Raw genomic sequence first — 23,263 nt, forward strand, 5'->3', positions numbered from 1 at the left:
ATCCAGTCTTCGGATATCCTCTTGAGAGGAGAGTTTGATGTAGAGTTGACTACCATCAGCATACATGTAGTAAAAGATTGTTGATTAAGGATTTCAGCGAGTGGTTCCATGTATAGATCAAAGTGTGTTGGTGAAATTGTAGATCCTTGTGGAACGCCTCTGTCAATGCATGCTACATCAGATAGTGTGTAGCAGGTTTTGAGTCTTTGTTTTCGGTTCTGCAAGTAGGAGGTGAACCAGTTAAGAACGGCTCCTGATAGTCTTATTCTGAACTCAAGAGTTTCTCTGAGGCTGACCGTGTTTAATGCTGCTGATAAATCCAGAAGTATTAAGAAACAGGATTAGTTTTGGTCTAGGATGTTTAGAATCCGCGACCTCAGTATTGTGCCAAGACCTGAAACCTGATTGGTGTTTGTCTAATAGATCAAATTGGCTGTTCACATGGCTGATCATGTGAGTGTTTTTCTACCAATTTAGCCAGGAAAGGCCGATTGGATACCGGTTTGAAATCCTTTAAGTCTTTCTGTTCAGTGCCCTGTTTATTTAGAATGGGAGATACTTGTCCCATCTTCAGGCATTCTGGGAGGGATCCTTGTTGGAGAGATGCATTCACAGTTTTTGCCCATAGAGGAGTGATGGATTGGTGGATCTCTTTCAGAACATCAAATTATGTGGTAGATTTCATTAACTGAATGGTTTTCTGGCTTTCCCCCTCAGAGATCTGAAACTATCCCAGAAGGTTCTGTTTTCCCTTGGGACAGTTGGGGTGTGTTGGTCAGTATTCTGTCTATATGCTCTAAGAGTAGGTTTGATGGATTCCCAAGGTTGGGCACTAGCTCGGCTGGGAATAGAGTTGCTTGTGGTTGTGATTTTATCTTTAAAGAAAGTTGAGAAGGAATTGCAGATCTCTGTTGAAATGTTTGCAACTGAGGGTTCTGCAAGTTTTTTTGATTGTTGTTGTATTATCTTAAAGAGTTTTCTGGGCCTGTTCTTCGCTTTGTTTAGTTGTGATCAGATTGCTGTTGTTTGGATTTCAAGATAGCCATTTTGTATGAGATTCTGTGCATTGTCAACTGTTTGCTATGGGTAATGCTTGGGTCCTTCCTCCATAGTCGTTCCAGATGTATTAGTTGTCTTTTTTCATTGTTTATGTTTTGATTGAACCACAGTAATTATGTTTTTTTATTTTACCTTTTTAGACGCAATAGAGCTGCCTTCTGAACTATGTTGGTCATACTGCTGTTGTAGAGATGTCAGTTCTTGGACCAATGTTTGGTCAGTCCAAGGTGCCAAGGAGGTTTGACACAGATCTATCAGTTCTGTTCTTTTTACATGGCTGTAAGCTCTCAGCCAAAATGTTTCCCTTCTTGTTTGACCCTTGATTATACTTTCTTGTGCAGATATTTGGAAAAGAATTTGATGGTGGTCTGACAAGTCCATTTGTGTGATTTATAGTATGTTTACTGATCCCGTTTTAGCAACGATGAGGTCAAGTGTAGCACTTTTGTTGTTAGTTGGTCCCTTGCATGCTTGAATCACGTTGAGGTCCAGAAGAAGGTTACTGAGTGCGGCCACTGTGGGGTCTTAGTCATTGTTCCAATGCAGGTTGAAATCTCCTAATAATATTGTACTAGTGAGTGAAGTAGCATTGATTGCGATCGTTTCCATAAGTTGCTCCACAAAGACTGTGTTGTCAACAGGTGGATGGAATAAAAGGAGTGTTTTCGTTAGCAGCTTGATATCAGTCTACACTAATTTGGCTATACGTCTATATTTGTTCATAATTGACCTTGACATGGTGATAATTGGGCACTTGTCCCAGACTGTCACATCAGGTGTTATATCTATGTCAAAACAACAAATTATCAGCTGGTCTGGCGAGCTTACAAAAGCTCTATAGACATGTTGCACAAGTAGAGACCCTCAGTCATACAAAGAGGAATCCTTTACAAAGGACGGAATCCCATCACCCACCAAAGTGGCATGCTTCATCATCTGGGATCTCCTCTTGGTTGCAATATCTAGTGCAGCCAAGGGCTACAACCCCCTCACTGTGAGGGAGGAGCTCAGGGATTTTTTTTTGTGATGTTGTTCAGTTATAGGATTTCCTAAGATCCATCAGATGTAAAGTGGTGTAATTTTAAGAGTGATGGGCGCAGTGCACTAATGTGAAAAGTGATATGTGATCTAAAATTGGCTAACAGGAGAAAAAACTTTTATTAATTGTCTCATGATGTCAAAGTCAAAAACAGTGCAGATGCAGTTACGAAATTTTGACTGCATTTGTCCAGAAAACAGGTCTACATGTTTCGGCCATGGTGATCTCAGTGGGATCGTGGCCTTCCTCAGGACCTGGGTGTATTATGCTACTGCATATCTGTGAATGAGTGAAGTATTTATCTAAATCTATTGGTTAGAACGTATACAACCTACAAAACTTGTTGTCTCGATTTCAGTTGATTACGGTATGTTGATAACACCCCTTAATTACGAGAAAACAGTGTCCCCTCACCTGGGTACAGCTCAGGAAGTGAGGCCCTGCTCCGTCCGTGGGTACCCCAGAACGTTCAGGAGCTGCAACCGGAGGACTTCAGGAGATAATGAATAAAAGTTTTTTCTCCTGTTAGACAATTTTAGATCACATATCACTTTTCACATTAGTGCACTGTGCCCATCACTCTTAAAATTACAACACTTTACATCTGGTGGATCTTAGGAAATCCTATAACTGAACAATATCTCAAAAAAACATCCCTGAGCTGCTTTATAATGTTGCTCAAAAATAAATTAGGTATCCAAATAGTCCTAGCCTGTACACGGGCTGACGAGCCTCGTAACCTCTCCAACGCTCCCCAGTAACGCCGCGACTCGCTGTGAGTCGCGGCGTTACTGGGGAGCGTTGGTGAGGTTACGAGGCTCGTCAACCCGTGTACAGGCTAGGACTATTTGGATACATATTTGATTTTTGAGCAACATTATAAAGCAGTAGCATTAATAACTTACATCGAATTCGGCAGCAATAATTTATAGATACGAAATAATTCATAAGTACACCTCATGACAAGTATCGACCTCCCCCCTGCGATGAACATGTAAGCTGATAACTGGAGAACTCTTACAACCATCAATAGACAACTACATAGCAGAATACATCATCCCCTCTCTGGATATCGCATACCTACTATTTGGACTAAAAAACACGACTCCTTTTTAAACTAAATATAAAGGACCCCCTGATTTTAATCATGTTTTTATTAATCTGTGTTTAATGTTGGCCCTGATGAAGGTGATATTACTAAGTTCACCGAAACGTACGTAGGCCATACACACCTGAGACCCGTGTATAACAAGATCACAAGAAGAGAGAAACCTAAGAATAAGTGATTTATGAACTTGGAAACTATAAAAGATGAAAAAACTGGACACTTAAATTGCAAAGAAACCAACTGGGATCTCACATGTACTGTTGTCTTTTGTATGTACTTTTTTTGCATTATGTCACTATTGAGAGTGTGTTAGATTAGGAATGAATGATAAAGAATGCATGAGGTTTTTGGATAGCACTTTTTTTGTTGTGGGGTCCGTATTAACTTTCTTTCATTTGCTAAAAATGTTTTTTGCACTAAAATATTAATAAAATATAAAAAAAATGATGAAATGTTTACTTGATCTTAAGTGTTAAATGACAATAAATAGCAAACTAAAGTACTCTATGTTTATGTGAACACTTTCATTCTTGTTGCATCTCTAGAGAAATGTATTAGATTAATTCTCAGTTGTGAATAAGAAACAGAGGTTCTATTTTTCAGTTTTTTGTGTTCACTCCCTCCTCTAGACCTAAAATTAATACTGGGAGTACCCTTGTTCTATTCCCAGATCAGGACAGGCTCCACTTTTCTCGTATGGACAGGCTTTTTCTCTTGACAATCCCAAGTTATCACAGTCCTGTAGAGTGAGAGCACTAACTCCACAATATTTTGGAAATGGCCCGATGAGTGCAGCGTGTTTCATTTTGGAACTGAGCATGATGTTTGACATGGATCCACTCCAATATATGGGTGCACCCGTTAGGAAGAGTGCAACAGACGCCTAAGGTGGAAAGTGGAGCAGAGTGATGGTTATATCAATCAAAACAATACCCTTTCAGTATTAGGGTGATGTTTAATTATGGAAAAAAGAAGCAGAGAACTCAGGGTAGTTCCCAAGCGTAGGTAGAGAGCAGCTTCTATATAGAGCACTCCACAACACTGGAAACACTCTAAAATCTTCTTACCTCAAATGTCTGTTTTTCTAGCAAAGTTGTTAAGCATAGGATTAGCACAGTGCCATCCACGCTGAGCTACAAAGGTAACAAAAACTCCTGTAATAGAGGTATATAAGTTCAAAAATAGGTTGGGAAATAATTCTATGTTGAACTTCATATTTCTTGATCGGACCTCAATAAAAAATAAAAATGTTACTAGACCTGCCGGTCCAGTGACTTTATTAATGTACTCGACCTTAAATATAATGCTATTGACCCATACACTGGTTTCAAATCATGTGATTCTGGGCAAATATTTTAAGTTACTGAGCCACCATTTTCCTCTTTATCACACATGAGACCACCTTCAAATAAGCGAGTTCAGCATATCTGGTGTTTAAAAATTACTTTTGTTTGATTTAATAGACTAAACTTTTGCTCCTTATATAATACAAATCTAGTCGCATATAGGATACACATGACCGCTGACTTGCCTCTTTGCTCATTAACCGCACTGTCATCAGGGCGGGGGCAGGAATGTTTCTCAAATCATGTTTACAAATGATCACTTTTAATAAATACATACCTGAATCAAGAAGCAGAAGCACACTTATTTGCAATCAGCACATTTTCCATTGAAATGGCCATAACATTTCCCACTAACATGTGATTTTACTGATTAAACTATATAGTGTACAATGTTTGGAAATCGAGTTTCAGCAAATATTTGTCATTTGCACATCACCAAGTAAAGTGTTCTAATGTGTTTTGCTCTTAATTACATCTTTGTTTGCATCACACTTCTGAATTACAAAAAAACTGTTCTTTCATAATTCCTGATATATTTTTAAAACCGTGTACTGTTCATTTACATGTTGTTTGTTAGAAAAATAACTAACATCTGACAGCCTTTTGTTTCACAGTGATTGTCAGCTCACTTGACAAAAGCCTCCAGGATAAGATCAGAAAACAAATAGTAAAAAATAAATGACTTTGACCTCTGTTCTTGAACAGACAGCAAATGTGTCAAGATAAAGACAAGATTTAAAGGCATCTTTATTGCTCATTCCCTTTCTAAGTGAATAGAACACCTGTTTCTTCCAGCTTAAGTTCACTCGCCTGGACAGATAAGTAGGTGCTAAACATAGCTCAACCTGATACAATCTGGCTCGCCGTAGAGAGTAGGCAAGTAGATTTTTTGAGGCCTTATGATGATGATGATGATATCTCTAGGCACTGACCTATTGTAATTTCTAGTATGGCCGCTGAAAACTGGAGTCCTGAGACTCCGGGAACATTTGAATATTTTGAAAACAATTAAAAATCGATTGGACAATGACATACCTCTCTAGTCTTGATTGTTTTGAAGACTGGGAAAAAAATGGCCATTTTGAAAATATGTCATCAATGGTGACAACTTCCATACACACTCCCCAAGCTTGAGAATATCTGTATTAAAGTTTCTAAGGATCTCCTCATAAGTGATACCTGGTATGCACAGATTTGTTCGATTCCAATTGTGGTTGTCCAATATTTTTAAAATGCACAATTATTTTTGAGGCAGCACGGCTAGGATGGCAATGAAGTAAGAGCTCTTCTCTCTCGCTCCACGCTTGGCTCCGGAGAAAGTGTCCCCAGACCATAAATGAGAATGGCCCCAGAGGGTGAAGACACTTTAATCATAGAAATACATCAAGATGCAGCAAAGCTGCTTAATAGCTTGCGGGAAGAGCAGAGGCATCAGACCAACGTGAGCAGAGCCGAGACAAGATGGCGGCCACCTGGTAGTGGAGCAGGAGAGGTGGCTGGCTGGATCCGTGTGAAGGTAGAAACTGAATCACCCCAGCAGACGCAATGAGCAGGTGCTGCTCTGGTCCCCTGGGGCCCTGGATTAATACTCAAAAGAAGGGTGTAACCTGCGTGCTGCACTGGCGGGCGCATTCCAGTACGCATTTCAATGGGGTTGAGCCGGGCAGAATTGAGCTAAGATGGTGCCAGCCAGGTAGACATGCAGGTAAGAAGGAGGGGGGACCCGTGAGAACAAGGGAGTGGAATCATCCTTGCACTTTCTACTGCAGTCCCGGGCCAATAATTTAAGGGAAAGTGCAGCTTGCATGAGTGCACACAACATTGGGGCAACCTGGCAGCCACAGAAATCCAGCTTAGCACTCTGCAGGTTTTCTTTCTCTTTCGGGCTCCCACATCAAGACTTCCACACAAATATAATGCTGCTATAGAGAGGCCTGCCCTGTGTGGACAGAACACGCAGTCATGCTTGGGTGGCATGAGGTGTCAAGGACAGAGTTCCCAGCCTTGAGCTAAAATGATGAACGACTCTAAACTGTATCCCTGCAAGGGCTCCAGAGACGGAGGCATACCTCAATTGCAGCTAACACCCGAATAGAATCCAAGCTTAGGAGAATCCCAGAGAACCTGTATGGAGGTGGGGACCGCACTGTGCCTTAAAGAATAATGAACACTCACAAACTAAGCGAGGCGATTACCGCTCTTAATAGTGAGCGGGACTGAGCACTGGGGGGGGGGGGGAGGCATAGGACCTGTGAAAAGGTGACTTGGAACAAATCAACAATGGAAGTGCTTCCCCTCTCACTGCCACTAGAGTCTATAATCATGAAAACATTACAGCGCTTTGTTGGCCAGCCTGACGCAGAAGGGGAGTGGGGAAGAGAAAGTGCCATTAGAGCCTCCCACCGCTATACTAAGCAGGAGGATGTAACCAGACACCCAAGGTTAGGGTGAGTACCTTGCCGACCTTATTGGATGGAGTGGCACAGAGAAAAGATGGCTTTCCACAATCATACAAAAGACACTAATTTGAAAGATATGATGACCAAGGCTGCTAGTAAAGATTAGGAAATAAAAAAAGGAGCAGCGTACCGACGGATGAGGTAGTTGCCATCCTTCCACTCAAAGACAACCACAGGGCTCTTTTGAGGCCCCTCTCACTCGCATATTCATGAATGACCTATTGGGTAAACTCTGACATAACACTGCCTCTGTAAGGGGAGAGGCTGAAAAGGATCTGAAGAAGATGTGATGCATCCTGGGTGAACTGAGACAATGCATTATTTCCTTGGAAGATGCAGATAATGCGAGGGAGAAGGAGCTAGACTCATTCCGGAGAGAAGTGAAAGAACACAGGGACCAGAACATACCTCTTCAGAGCCACCTGGAGGACCTCGAAAACAGGTTGCGCCACTCTATTGTAAGGATACAGGGAGCACCCACGAAGCAGAAAAGGGAGATGTCAAATGCTACATTAAACTCCTCTTTCATCACATTCTACTCCAAATCTCAGAAGACATACAGCTAGACAGGACATACCGGTTAGGTTGGGCAGTGGGTCTGCAAGACAACTTAACCGACATCTTAACATGTGTGCATTACTAGCAACAAAAAGATGCCACCCTGACAGTGGCATGCAAGGTGGAAAAATGTACCTCTAAATGTGTACATTTATGGCGATTCCAAGACCTGTCAGCTATCACCCTTCAAAGGAGACGGTTACTTCGCCTGCAACAGCATTTCTGAGGTAGAAGGGGTGTCCTATCATTGGGGACATCTTTTCCAACTGAAGTTCACTTGGCAGGGAGAGACACATACTATCCATACCCCTACTGAAACTCAGGCCTTGCTAGTCCTGTAGGCTCCTCAGGTGGCCTCCCCACCTACCCAGACAAGAACTGAGACTAGGGGGACCAAGTCATCCCCTAAGGAGATGGACCACCATCCCCATAAAAAAATCAATGATTAAGCCGTCACAGGAGCAGATACAGTGCAAAAGAAAAGCTGTCTTAAACAAACTACAACTGGACTATTTGGAGGCAGGAGAATTGAGGTACGCAATCTTGTGACTGACAGGTGCCTTCCTTGGCTGCTGCCTGCTTAGATGAGGGAGAATTATCTGCACAGCTCCCTGCATGCCTGAGCTGCTGGTGACAAAGAGGTCTAAGACAACGCAGAGCGTTACAGGTAGTATGGTTGAATAAGGCAGAGGGGGGGAATGATGAACATAAATGGAATGCCTGGGCCAACCACAGACCCATTGGACTGGTATAAAAGTAATTTATCAAGAAATAGGAACTCCAATAGGGGGAGTTGCTTGGACAGTTTGTAACCTTTTTTCTATTTAAGGGAAATACTGGTACACACTGCTAGAACCAACGTGCTCTGCCAACCATGGAAATCTCAATTTGGCTTAGGGGAGGAAGACAAGTTGAACCCCCACCTCCTCGAGGATGTGTGGTTCATACTGTGGATCCCAGATGATAAAGATCCTGATTTCTAATGTCTGGGTCCTTAGTGCTCCAGCTATAAAGCTTTCCCTGCTTAACATGCTATGGGACTCTATTTGTGACATATGCTTATCACAGGAAAATCATCTCTTAAAAAGAGACTGTAGCCACCTCTGATACCTCTGTTTATCCAGACAGTTCTTCTCTTTGTGCCCCAATAAAAAAGTTGAGGTGGCCATGATGTACACAAATAAATTCCAGAGAAGGTGTTGAGCTCCCTCATTGAAATTCCCAGGTATTTTCTGACAGTATAAGTCCCCATGACCAACTACACTTTCACTCTGGGCTCCATTTCCACGCCCATAGAAGGCCAAGAGAAGTTTCTGCTGGAAGCACTTTTGAAAATCATTGCCTCTTCAGATCCTGAGATACTGCTGGGAGGAGACTAAACAGAGTGATGGATCCAACTTTAGATCGGTTGACACACAGGGTGAGTCAGATGGGTCTCAATCCGCGGCAGGGTTAGAATGGCTAGAAGACCTAGACATAGCAGACATTTGGTGTCCTACAAGCAGGGACTACTTACTCTTTGCCACGTCACACCAGATTTATGCCAGGCTTAGTTACTTCCCCAGCACAGTGCAGATTGTGGCTAAAACTCAATATACAGAGATGGGGTATCAGCGCTGTCTGATCATTCACTAATTATTCTTGAACTTGAGATCAGCTAGCCACTTGCACTTGGCCAAACCTGAAGACTGAATGACAACCTCGTGAAAAGTTAACTAGTTCTCACAGTCAGACAGAGGATTGCCTTTGGGACACCCTTAAAGCAGAGTATGCTCTACTATGCCTAGATCTGCGGTACAATAGAAGAGGGAACAGTGCTGGTAGAGTACTTGCCTATGACTTACGGGCCAGGATAGAGAAGGAAACCATAGAACAAACTATCAATGAACATGGGGACATGATAAAAAGAAAAGAAGGGATAATGGAAGATTTCCACCAGGTTTCTGTGGATTTGTACACCGGTGGCTACATATAATTAACTGCAAGAGACCCTACCTATCAGCAGTACAGACTCCATCCCACACGACTCAACAGGCCTCAATTTTAGAGAAGGATATTGACTTAGAGGAGGTCATCTCTGCGATAGCCAAGCTACGTACCGTCTAGGTCCCCGGCCCTCATGGTTTCACTGTTACATTTTATAAAAACACTTTGCCGTCTCTGAGAACTGCTTTTGACCCGGCTATATAATTCATTCAATTGAACAGGCTTTTTTATACCCACTATAGGTGAGGCAGTCATTGTGGCAATTCACAATATCCCTTATCAATTTGGAGGCCAAGATTTTAACATGCATTCTGGCACGCAGACTTGGACCCTACATGCTGGAACTAGTTTACCCAGATCAAACCAGTTTTATACCCAAAAAAAGATTACGTGATAACACTAAAAGGATATTGTTTATCCTTGATAAGGCTTCCTGGACCGGGATACCAACCTTCCTACTTTCAATTGATGCTGAAAAGGCATTCAGCCAGGTCCCCTGGCCTTTTTGCCAGGATGTACTGAATAAAGTGGGTCTTGACCCCAAGTTTCAAAATGGGGCACCTAGTGCGTAGTAGGGGGGTATTCCCATCCCACAGCAAGATTTCAAATAAATGGAGGTGAACAAGGGTACGAGACAGGGTTGCCTGTTATCTCTGCTGCTCTTTGCCCTTCATATGGAGCCATTAACGGAGATCATATGCTCAAACCCATTGATCTGAGGAGGACATAGAGAAGCCAGGAGCACAAGATTGCTCTATACACAGACAATGTGATGATAACACTGACAGCCTCACAGAGCTCTATACCAGCAATCTTACACAATTGTAAGGCTATTTGACCTTGCGTCATAATTCAAAACGAATGCACAGAAATCGCAAACATTAACACCTTCAGCGCGGCGCGAATTTTCGCGCTGTGCTGAAGGTTCTAATGAGCCAACGGGCTCATGACGGAACGGTTCCGTCCTGAGCACAGGCCAACCGACGCTCATGACGGAACCGTTCCGTCATGAGCATCGAAGGTGTTAAGTCATACCGTCTCACAGGAAGTCTACAACTCACAGAAACAATTGCCGCTCACCTGGGCACAACATAACATACACTACTTGTGAATCAAAGTTTCCTCCGCTACTGATAAAACATCCACACAGAATATAATGACCTCCTAAACAAGGATCACAGGGAGCTGCAAAGATGGCAGATGCGGGGATTGTCATGGCTAGCTCATATAGCAGCTATTAAAATGACATTACTACCCCAAATATTATATTTAATGTGGACGCTACTGCTGCAACCAATCTTGTGTCTGACCGAAAAGCTGCAGAAACTTTTAGACAGCTTCATTTGGAGAGGTAAGAAAGAAGAAATTTTGAACTGACAAGCATATCTCCCGTCTGCAGAGGGTGGCTTGGGGATCCTGCATTCAGTGCATTAGTACATTGCTGCACAACTCTGCAATGTGGTGTAATGTCACCTATCAACCTTCAGAAATATTGGTGCTATATGGACCAATATGTCCGACGTGTCCATATATGGATGGTCTCTTGGTTGGCCAGGAAGAACAGACCATGGGGGTGTATTCTTCCCCAGTAAACAAAGCCACACTTGAAGCATCGGACATGGTGGAGATGTCTAAGGGCCTCACAACAATGTCTTCTCCAATGACACCCAATATCAAGCTCCTGGACCTTAATTGGTAAAGACAACATAGTGTGGCAGACCGCAAACTGCAAGACGGTAGGAGAGTTTTATGATGCAGAGGTCTTGCAGTCCTTTGTGCATTTAAAGTCCGGGTATCACCTTCGACAGAAGGAGTGAATGCACTACCTACACATCAGACACTGGGTGATCCGACCACCTATTAGGAGCCAAGCCAACAGACCGCTCAAACAGTTAGAAAAATGTTTTATCACCAAGCGTGAAGACAAAACTCTTATCGTTCATTTACAAATTCTTCCAGAAAGCAGACCCCCATCCAGTGAAAAGGTAGGAGGTTGTACTGGAATGATCACTTACTGACAGGGAATGGGGTGACATCTTTTATAGAACAGGCACTTAAGCTTCGAGCAGTTCAAGAAAGAAGGACCTGACAAAAACCGACATTGTACTGGTACTACATCCCAGCCCGCATACACAGTTGGTGCCCTGCTAAATCCCCAGACTTTCTTAGGAGGGGAGCTATTAGAGTAAAAGACTGCTGACATGCCTTTTTTATTTTTTAAACCATCTTTATTGAGATTTTGGGGCTTTTTTTATAATGGCAGAAACACACGAGCATAACATGCTTAAAACTTTGCGTGCGTATATACAACCATTAAGTAGTACTCAAATACGGCATTATAGAATTCAAACCACATAACAAAAAATAACTGTGAGCCTGATTTTATGCTATAAGTTTGGCAGTTATAGTATGGTAGTTTGAATGGGTGGCAGGTTAAGGCATGGGGCTGCTTTCCCCTGGCAGTCATGTAGGTGCGTTGGGGAAAAGAAAAGGTAGTGCACTGTTGCTTATGTGCTAGCCTATGGTAGCTTGGTGTCATCACTGGGCTTTGGAATGTGAGTAGTAAGTCATCGCAGGCGGCAGCTATTGAGCGCTAATGCAGGCCCCATAATTCTCTCCAGTGTAGAACCATGGACTCTACTGTGGCCCAATGAACCACCGCATTCTGCCACTGTAAAAACCTTGGGAGCAAGTTTTTTTGTCATTGTATAGTAATTGTGCGTATGGCTAGAATTAAGGACAGGTCGATGAAGCGATTGACCCCTCCCCTGCCTTCTGGCCTTTATGTAGACCCAGTAAACCACTGTCAGTGCAGATGAGGTCCTGGTGACCTGTGATCCGTGTAAGGGCCATGCTGACCTCGTCCCAGAAAGAGCAGGTGACTGGGTAATTCCAAAGCAAATGTAGGAAGTCTGCTATGGAAGTGTGAGAACATGGGCAGTTGGGCAATGCTGGAGTCTGGCCGGCGTCAAATAAGCTCTGTGTAAGATGTTGTGTTGTATGTATTAGAATTGCGCATTACATGAGACCTTATGCAGGTATGTGAGTGCTCTGTTCCATTTTTGGAGGGTTAAAGGATGGCCCATGTCTAGATCCCACTTCTGCCGAGGGGGAGCTAGTGGGACTAGAGCCCTCTCTGGTATGGCTCTAGCAATCCAAGACATAAGTCACCGCCCAGAGCCCGTTGTATATAGGGCTTAGTTTAGCGGGTGGGCAATGGCTTCAGAAGTTGTGATCTCCAAAGTAATTCCAGTTCGGCGATCAGGCACATGTGAGTCAGGAACTGTCCCACCGAGATCCGGTCTGCTTGGATAAGAGGTCAAATGGGATCACGGTTCTCTCCTGAAACAGATCGCCACGCGTGCCAACCCCCGAAGACTCCCAAGTCTCCATCTCCTCCCGGACTACGGCTACCCTGAGGGTACGTATAGATCGTAAGGGAATCTCTGGTGTATAGTGTCACATTTGGGGAGGCTTGCAGGGCATGGTGGAAACTGCCATATGCTACCCAAAGCAGATTGTTAGGGGCCATAGGCAATGTCAACTTCAGGAGGAATATCTCTCATGTGAGGCTCTGGCAATTTGCCACTCTCCTAAGCCCACTAGTTTGTGGCTAGATAACCAACAGGCTGGCCACTGCAGCTGTGCTTCAGTGTAGTAATGTTTGAAAATTGAAGGGCCTAGTCCTCCATTGTCTGTGGGAAGTTGTAGTTGGGCTAAGGTTACCCTACACCTCACCTTATTCGTGGGCAAATCCCTTATCATTATGTTCAATAAATGGAATGTGCTGTGGTGAATGGGGATCTGCAGGTTGGCAAAGTATTAAAAAGTTGCTGCAACATTACCATGTTGGAGATTGCAATTCGGCCCTGCACCTTGGGGGGAAGGGAGCATCAGAAGGCAATTTGGGGTCAGACAGAGGAGACTACCTTCATGAGATTACCATCTAGTAAATTTTGAGCGGCTTGGTAGATATTGATGCCCAGATATCGAAACGTGAGAGGCTCCTGCTTGGGTTGGTGGGTGCAACTGTCACATGCTGGGCAAGCAAGATGTAGCAGAAACAGGCAGGTGTTTGTCCAATTGACCCACAAGCCTGAGGCTGCCTTGAAGATGCTTAAGATTTGAGCTATGGCATCTATGCCGGCCCATGTGTCTCTGACATAAATGAGGACACCATCGGCATAAAAAGAAACAGCATGTGTCTCAACATTGATGGGTGTGCCCCAGGTTCTCCCCAACTGAAGGAGACTCTGTGCCATCGCCTCCATCATAAGAGCAAAGAGTAATGGCAAGCGTGGACACCCCAGGCACATACGGCGAAGAATCGGACATGGATCAGAAATCAGTTGGCCTATTTTCACTCTGCCCGTCGATTCAGTGTATAGGAGTTTGATCAGTTGCAACAGCTTGTTGCTCAGGACCAATTTCTGTAGGACCGCAAACATGTACCAAAGTGTATCACCCAGGCCCTCGTCACCAGCCGACTGGACTACGGCAACGCCCTCTACGCCGGTACCACCGCCAAGCTCCAGAAAAGACTCCAGCGGATCCAGAACGCCTCAGCCAGACTCATCCTCGACATCCCACGATCCAGCCACATCTCCGGACATCTGAGAGACCTTCACTGGCTCCCCGTCAACAAAAGAATCACCTTCCGCCTCCTCACCCACGCACACAAAGCCCTACACGACCAAGGCCCGAGCTACCTCAACAGCCGAGTCAACTTCTACGCTCCCAAACGCCACCTCCGATCAGCCAACCACGCCCTCGCCGACGTCCCCCGCATCCGAAGAGCGACTACAGGAGGAAGGTCCTTCTCCTACCTGGCCGCCAAGACCTGGAACTCCCTCCCGACCGACCTGCGCCTGACCCAAGACCACCTCTCCTTCAGGAAGAAGCTGAAGACCTGGCTGTTCGAGCAGTAGCGGCACCCCCCCCCCCCCCCAGCGCCTTGAGACCCCACGGGTATGTAGCGCGCTCTATAAATGTCTGTGATTGATTGATTGATTGATTGATTATCAAAAGTCTTCTCACTGTCTAGGACCAGGCAGGTGGTGGGAGGGGCCTTCTTCGAAAAGTCTGTGCAACCTACGAATATTGAGAAATGTAGATCTGCCAGATATGAATCCGTTTTGGTGGACCAGCCCGGGCAAGTGTTCCGGTATTTTGCTAAGGATTTTGTAGTCGCTTCCCAGCATGGCCAGTGGCCTGTAGGAGGTGACTTCAAGGGGGTCCATCCCGCATTTGGAAGGAAGACCGGCAGTGCCTCACGAAGAGATGGGGAATATACACCTATAAGAACTTTACCTCAAACTTCAATGATACTGGCAAGAGGTAATAACTAGTATAAATCTATCTTCTCCACTGACATCCTGCATTTCCCAGTAAATATTCTTCAAGGTTTAACTAACAGGCAAACCTATCAACTGCGCTCAGTAAGAAGCAGGACGATCACCTCCGCTATCTGCGCTGTCACACAGGCAATCAAGGCCTTATTGGGGGAGGGAGGAGGGCTTTGCCCCAGGGTATAGTACATGCCATAACAGATTATGTGAACCTCTGGAAATGGAGAAACTCTCATCTAGGCTGGAGGGAAGTGTTGTCTTGTTTGAAAAAACATGGGGGCCCTGGACAGCTTTCCTTTCGTAGGGATTAAGGAAGCTTACCTGCTATTAGTACCAGAGGGTCTCAACTTCACGCAACAACACAACACAAATCATGTCCACAACAGCACCGCGTAGGTCCTCCTTAACACAACAGACCCGAATGCATCAGTGAACTATATTTTGTCCGAAGTTGCTGGTATGTTTATAGGTGCAGTTATCTTCCTTGATTAAAATACAGGAGGAGAAAGGGAGGGTAGGAGGCTTGTTTAGGTGGGTATGTTGGGTGTGGTTGTTGGTGGAAGTATGTGGAAATCAAACAAAATAATAATAAAAAGATCTAAAACATAAAATGCACCTTTGTCACTCTATTTTCGTATATTGGGCGTGAGAATAGCACCTGCTCTATTACTTGAAGTGTGAACTCCACCTTCTCGTTTGACATGTTAGCCCCTCCCCAGACCCAAGCCCTTCGAATTGATCCTAGCTGCGCCCCTGATAAGATACCATTAGAGCTACCCTTCAGTATGTACTTGTTTAGAAATGACAGGTGGTCTACATTCGAAGAGATTCCTCTGTCACAGAAGCTGTGCACAGACACCCATATTGACGGCGGCACCACATTCGTGAGCAGACTGCGGGCGGTCTAGCTTTTTAACGGGTGAGCTTTCATCATCCACCATCTGAAGCTTTATCGGACAGAAAAGCCTTTACTGCAACGTAATTCTACATGCAACAACGACTGATTTTAGAACTTAAAAACGTCTATGGTATAACCCCGGCGAACCACCGCGAGACGGAGTCTACATGAAAGTCTCAATAGGCGTCTACAATGAAAGGTGCACCAATTGATCATGAAATTCGAGATCGAATATCGGAGGAATATATGAATGCCCAGCACTATTAAAAGAGTGAGATATACCATATATTGTGGGAATCTATAGTTTTTAATCCTGATGAAGGTGTTGGCCTGTAAATCAAGTTGCCAAAACCGAAATGCGTCGATGCCATTTTGAATTGGGATACGCTAAGTCATTGGACTACACAACTTCTCCATCTTATAGATATTTATACGAATTTGGAGTATGATTAACTTAAGTCGGACTACAGTATCCCATTCTATTTTAATTTGAAACGTTTTTATGTTTTATTCCCACTTCGTTATGATTACTTATATGTATTGTAATAAGATACGATTATTGCTTTCATTGTGATTTTTTTATTAATGTTATATTAAATTGTGTACAATTTTAATTTTTGACTGTTTGCATCATCTTCGCTCTTGCTTAAATTGAATGGATTGAATTGATTACTGTCTGGTGAGGTTGAAAGTCTTTCTGCTAGTTTATGAATTGTCCAAAGGGGACACTATATTTGACATATTGTCTTTTGGAACCCTACCCCTTTGGCTGTTAGGGTCCCTCTCTTTTATTAGAGATGTATCACTAAAGTCGTCTTGCACCAACATATTTACATTTCTCCCTGTAGACACGTTTATCTGCATACCTGTGACTGATCGACACCATAGTGCCAAAATACAAGGCTTCTAAGCCTGCCTAGCTTCTGCTTGGCTATTTACTTAATTTCCCCCATGCAATTTATGTATTTATTTTTTTTTCATTTCAAAAGATTTATATATGCATTTTATATAGCGCGAACTTTACCCAGAGGTGTCAGGGCGCTTATGCCTATAAATGAAAGAATTTAGAGAAAAAAAGATCCTTGTATGAAGCAGTATATAAATAAATAGGCAATTATTTCAATACGGCTAGTAACAAAGAAAACACTCTTTCTGCCGCAGGTTGTCTTCTAGGGAGTTCCGAAATGCTATCCTAACCTATACTAATTCTTGGGAGTTCCGAGATGCTATCCTATACGAATTGTAAGTACTGAGGGGTCTTTCCGCCCAGAGGGCTGTATGCGAGTTCGATAAGAAGCTTTAAAACATGTAGATGTTTACTCTGGAGTAGTTACTTCACCAGGCTCCGTGTTTTCCTCCCATGGGTGAAGGCGCTCTGGGCCAACTATGCCCTGTTACCAGGCCCGGTGCAGTGGTTGCCAGGCTTGGGACATAGCTGGCAAAAAAAACGTGTTCTGCGGTCCCCTCTCCATCACCTGCTATAAACGAACAGCGAGTGAGATAACCACAGGCAGACATGGGTGGAGCAAAGTCGCCCTTAACAGGCATGCGCGGTCTCAGACACTTGATTTTATTGGCTGTAGAGAACACGGAACCGGCTCCCAGACTCTGCGCTTGAAAGTTGACAGACATTGCGTCGCGACTACGCGGTGACGTTTCAGCTTGTAGCGCAAGCGTTGTTTTGCGTCACTTCCTATGATTGGACCTAGTCCTACCGTTTGCCCTGCGCTCTCCTTTTGTCCAAGATGGCGGCTTATTGGGGCCTGTGAGAGCTGCAGGCCGGGTTATAGGCAACATCATGAAGCGGCAGAGTGAGCGCGACTGCAGTCCAGTGCGGACCAGCGGCAAGCGGCCGCGGGACCGAGAGCGTGAACGGGGCCGGGAGCGTGACGTAAGCAGCCGCCGAGAAGAGGTCCCTGCAGATAACAGCAACCGCAGCAGCAGGTATCGCAAGAACTCTGGAGAGCGGGGTAAGAGCCGGACAAGAGGAGCGACCCGCAGCGGCAGCAGAGACCGCTTCACCTCTCGCCGCGACGAGCGCTCTGCAGGCGGGGGCGACTCTTCAAACCACAGATCTCAGCACCAGCCAGAGCAGCTCCCCAGCCGATCCCAGGGTCGTCTCGCCAAGCCAGCGAAACCGGACACCCCTCTTACGACTACTGCTGCGGGCGAATACAAGACACTGCTGTTGAGTGGGCTGGGGGCGCAGGTGTTGGCCGATGCGCAACTGGAAGATGCTATTCTGCGGCAGTTCGGCAAGTACGGAGACATCAGCGTAAAGATCTCCCACACCCCCGAGCTGGGCCGCGTTGCCTACGTGAACTTTCGCCACCCGCAGGATGCTAAGGACGCTCGACACTCAAAGGGGGGCCGCCTGATGCTCTACGACCGCCCGGTCAATGTGGAGCCCGTCTTCCTGCAGAGCCGTAGCCGCACGCCCCCCGAGCCTGCCTACCTGCCCACTCATGGCTACCAATATAAGCCGCGCTCCCTCTCGCCCAGGCTGCCAAGGCACACAGCCTTCGCGCTGGAGGTTGTTGGGCTGTCAAGGGAGCGGGAAAGGGCGCTGGAGTACTACGGCATGCACGACGAGCGGGGTCGCACTTACAGCATCACAGTGCCCGAAGAGGAGCTCATGCCTGAAGACGACCGTCGAGCAACCAGGAACTTGTTTATTGGCAACCTGGACCCTGCAGTCAAGGAGCTCGAACTGCGACGTGCCTTTGAAAAGTATGGCATCATTGAGGAGGTGGTCATCAAGCATCCTCAGGGAGCGGGTGGGATGTATGCTTTCCTCAAGTTTCAGAATTTAGACATGGCGCATCGTGCCAAGGTTGCCATGTCAGGCCAAATCATTGGCAGGAACGCTATAAAAATTGGTTACGGCAAGGTCAATCCCACCACCCGCCTATGGGTTGGCGGCCTTGGCCCCAGCACGTCATTGGCTGCTCTGGCAAGAGAATTTGATCGATTTGGTAGCATCAAAACAATTGACTACGTGAAAGGAGATAACTTCGCATACATCCAATACGAGAGCCTGGATGCTGCACAGGCGGCATGTTCACAAATGCGAGGCTACCCCCTTGGAGGTCCTGATCGCAGACTTAGAGTGGATTTTGCCAAAACAGAGGAAACCAGATATCCCCAACAATACCAGGCGACGTTGTTGCCGGCGCACTACGAGTTGTTACCCGAGAGTTACAGTCGACCCAGAAATCTGGAACAAGACCTGCGAGTACGTGATAGAACTCCCCCACACTTGTTGTACTCTGACCGAGACCGAATTTTTACCGAGGGGGTTTGGACCAGCCCCACAAAAACTTCAGAACGCAGGAACAACTTGGAGAATTACAGCCGGGTGGCACGCAGTCGCAGTGGGGAGCACTGGGGAAGCGATGGTGAACGGAATGTGTCCAAGCCATGGGAAGAGAGGCGCAAACGCCGGAGCCTCTCTGGTGACCGTGGAAAGGCCCCTCTTTTACCTTTTGACGATAAGACAAGGACCAAAGCAGTTGTGCAAACTGCTGAACGTAGTAGCCCTGATAGGGCTCGCAAAGAGAATCATGTTGGCAATGCTCTACCGGAAAGAGACCAAAACAGTCCTTTGCAGAACAATAAACATGTCCCCGAGGAGAGAAAGCGTCCGTCCACTCCCGATTCCTCCCAGCACAAAAAGAAAGAAAGTGAACGCAATCATCGAACTGTAGAGGCTTCACCCAAATCAGCGCCCGAAGTGAAATCGGAGACCAAAAAGCCTAAAACTTTATTGGAGTACGCTGTGACACTACCGCTTGCTTGGGTCGGGCGCCTTGTGCTGAAGAACAGTTGCTTTCACACCTCCATGCACTTTCTTGAGGGAGACGCAGGTCTCCCAAACACCTTGCTGAAAGACCATACATCTGGCGTTGACCTCACTCAGCTGAAGATCGCCCAGAGGCTTCGGCTTGACCAACCCAAACTTGACGAGGTCACCCGTAGGATTAAACAAGGCACGCCTGGTGGCTATGCCGTGCTCCTTGCAGTTCAGAGTTTTTTAGGAACGGGTGCAGTGGGTGTCTCGATTGCCGAGAGTGGGTTACAGCGACGTCTTCTTAGGAACCTTGTCTCGTATTTAAAACAAAAACAGGCTGCTGGAGTCATCAGTCTACCCGTAGGTGGCGCAAAGAGCAGGGAGGGCACAGGTATGCTGTATGCCTTCCCTCCATGCGAATTCTCTCAACAGTACCTCCAGGCAGCCATAAGAACACTGGGCAGCTTAGAAGATGAACATATGGTAATGGTTATTGTTAAAGACTCTGCGTAAAACCGAACTCCGTAAGGACTTATATAATTCCATGACTCCAAGTCTCAAGCCATTTCTGAAGCAGATTCGGCTGCCAACCAAACGCAGAACAGACATCCAACCAATGTTATTACTTTTAGCTCTTAACTAAAGTTCTGACCATGTGAATGGGGCCCGTTTAATCAGTTTTTAATATATATGACTTTTCGGATGTGTCCAGTAATATATACATATATATATTTTTGTTCACGTTTTTTAACCAGTTGTCTGGAACGTTGTCAGTAAAACCATGGGTCACTGAAGAGTTTTTAAAATGAACCTAGTCTTCTAGTTTTTATGGTTTGTACTCTCACGTCATTTTCATTGCACGCTCCTTGGCTGAAATCATGGTCAGCTGTGGCCATTCGAAATCTGTTTCTGTAGCTACCAGGGTGAATAGAGGAGGATATGTGGGTATTCGTAAAGTTGAGCTTTTGAGTTTATAAAACTTATGAATGTTCATGTAAGTGCGTTTGTGGACATTGGTGCAGTCTTTCTCAGGGGTTAGGACCCAGTTGGGTCGAAAGAAGACTGATGGCAGACCACCACCAGGTACTGCCAACCAGTCAACACATTCATAATTTGTGTAAGAAAATTGAGAGAGCGCGATTATGCAAATGTCGAGCCTGGGTTACTTAAGATAAATGAGGTCAAGCTAGTGAAAGTTTTTGAGAATTCCTGTGCTAGAGTAAAGATGAATTAGTTGGCAGCTCTTTGGGGTGGGTTGCCCTCAACCCACGCACAACTCTTCCGCTTTGAAGTGTGTTTTTTAAAGTTGCCTGTAGAAATGCTGCTCTATAAAATGATCCTTGCACGCTGTTTTTTCAAAATGTCCAAATCTCCCACCAGTGGAAGTGTTTGTTTGCATTTGGCCGTGCAGCACATGTTGTTCGTTCTTTCAATACACTTTTGCTAACACTTTGTAGTAATAAAAGAGAGCTGCATGGCCGTTTTTTGCGTAGATGGTTGTTTCCCACAGTTTTTACCTGCATAGACAGGTACAGCAGCAGGTTATTTTTTTGAGGCTAAGTCCTTCGCTTACGTGGAGTGCACCGGTAGTTATCACACACCGTGACATCCTTTCCTGTACATAGCAGTGCAGGTATTATTTAACACCTCTCTACTTCACTCGTATACACATTTTTGGTACATATACCGTCAGACAACCCACATTTAAAGAAGCCCACGAAAGGCGATACTTAACATGCTTCAGGAGGCACGCTTAGGGTGTATTTCGTAGTATGTTTATGTCCCTGAGTTGCCAGTCAAGTTTACTCACTGGCAGTAGCCTTGGCTTAATCAGTGCCTGCCATAAATTCATTTTGCAAAGTGGTTGTACTTGAATGTTTTAAAAAATTTGAAGAGGGGCTACATAAGAATGACAAGGAACATGACTTATTGAATTAGTGGTTAGATTGTAGATTAATTGTTTAGGAATCAGTGTTGTAAAATGCATCTAGCTTTAGTTTCCTGTTCCAAATATACTTACTTCACACAGCGATCACAGAGACGCATTGCACATGATTCGTAGGCCGTTGAGCTCTCACAAGATAATAGAAGCAAGTTAACCCGTTTGGTCTCCAGCGAATCCCAATTTTCTATGTTTTTAAGTGCCGGACACATCTTTCTGAAACGTTTTGGAAAAGATACGCCTCTTTAATTTATATTTCCTGGGCCGAAAATAACGTTTGGGTGTACTTGGTATACTACCTAAATTTTATAGCTTGTTTGTCTTCAGTGTTAAGCCTAGATCTATAGAGTAGTTCTTTGTTCGATATTTTGTATTTCTTACATTAAAACGTTATTATTGGTAAGAAAGGTCCTCTGCTATTGAGTAACCAGTCCCTGCCCCCCCTCCCCCAAGTTTTTTTCCACAGATCTTTCAAACATTCCGCCAGACGCATTTAGGTACCAATGTTTTTATGGGGTTTAGCCAAAAGTTACATTGTTAAGGTTCTTTTAAAGCAGGCATGTCTCATTCCAAATCATGAACTGTGCTAGCAAGTAAGTTCTGTATTTGACACATTTTACGGATGGCCTGTGCATCTTAATGAAATTCAATACTAGTCGAGCACTGCAATAGATTTCAAGCCCAGTAATGTTAACTTGAAGGAGAGTGCATTGATACGTCATACTTGGGCGCTAAATCGCCAGGAATAGAAAGCTATATGGTAATGTAAAAATAAAAACATTTTGTGGCACGTAAAGCAGAAGTATACCACATACTGGTCATCCGTAACGGTCTACGCCCTTTTTCGCAAATCTTTGAAACCCTGGCTTTATAACCAGTAATCTCACAAAGCTGCTACACACACTTTTGGCCTGCTCTGGCGCCGGGAAACCTTTTTTGGGTAGCTGCTGCACCTTACATATTAAATAAATAAAATACTGAATTAGTGTGCAATTGTTGACCGATTAAAACCAGTTGCCACTGTTCCCTTGCTCAGTTCCACTTAGCGGCCCTCTTCCTTTCTAGAATATTAATGCAAGTGAACACTTTTGTGTTTAAGATCTTTGAAGGGCGATGGAAAAAAATGCTGATCAAAGTGGAAGTTGCAGTAATACCCAAGTACTGTATAATTAGCCTTGACTGAATGGGGTACTCAAAGTAGTACATTCAACTTTATTTCAAGCCACAGTGTAAAATCGGTCCCAAAAGCAAACAATGAAAATACTATTATGTTTGACTTTTAAACTATATATTGGGAAATAACATGCAGTAAATACCAGTTGTCTTTGTGCGCAGTATTACTGCAGGGTATCCCTCTTGGCGCTCTTTTGACTGCAACATTTACACTAGGTACTACTTGGAGGAAACCATGAGTTGCAAAACCTGTGGTCCTTGTGCAATATGCATGCTACCTGTGAATTGAAATAATTTTCACACAATTCCAAATGTATCCCTCCTTGGGCTCTCTTTTGATTGCAACATTTACACTAAGTACTACTTGGAGAAAACCATGAGTTGCAAAACCTTTGGTCCGTGTGCAATATGCATGGTACCTGTGATTTGATGTAATTTGCACAGGATTCCAAATATAGCAAAGCACGCAGATTGAAGCCATCCAAGGCCTCCACATAGCTGCTTGTTTGCCTCTCAAAACCAAAGCTCTGCATTTTAGAAACGGTCTTACTACAATT

At 44.6% G+C, this 23,263-nt stretch overlaps 1 protein-coding gene across 1 annotated transcript; it reads left to right on the plus strand.

Moving 5' to 3' along the window:
- The first annotated feature begins 17,505 nt into the window (after positions 1-17,505).
- Positions 17,506-21,940, plus strand: RBM15B (RNA binding motif protein 15B). The gene has a single exon (XM_086938829.1). The coding sequence runs from the start codon at positions 17,600-17,602 to the stop codon at positions 20,102-20,104; it is 2,505 nt and encodes an 834-aa protein (XP_086794955.1). The 5' UTR covers positions 17,506-17,599; the 3' UTR covers positions 20,105-21,940.
- Positions 21,941-23,263: the final 1,323 nt, after the last annotated feature.

Source organism: Lissotriton vulgaris, chromosome 9 (genome assembly GCF_964263255.1).
Source record: "Lissotriton vulgaris chromosome 9, aLisVul1.2, whole genome shotgun sequence".
In the NCBI taxonomy this organism is placed as follows: domain Eukaryota; kingdom Metazoa; phylum Chordata; class Amphibia; order Caudata; family Salamandridae; genus Lissotriton; species Lissotriton vulgaris.

What these genes read in the sequence shown, in the direction of transcription:
- RBM15B (XM_086938829.1), top strand. Translation starts at nt 17,600, where the DNA reads ATGAAGCGGCAGAGTGAGCGCGACTGCAGTCCAGTGCGGACCAGCGGC.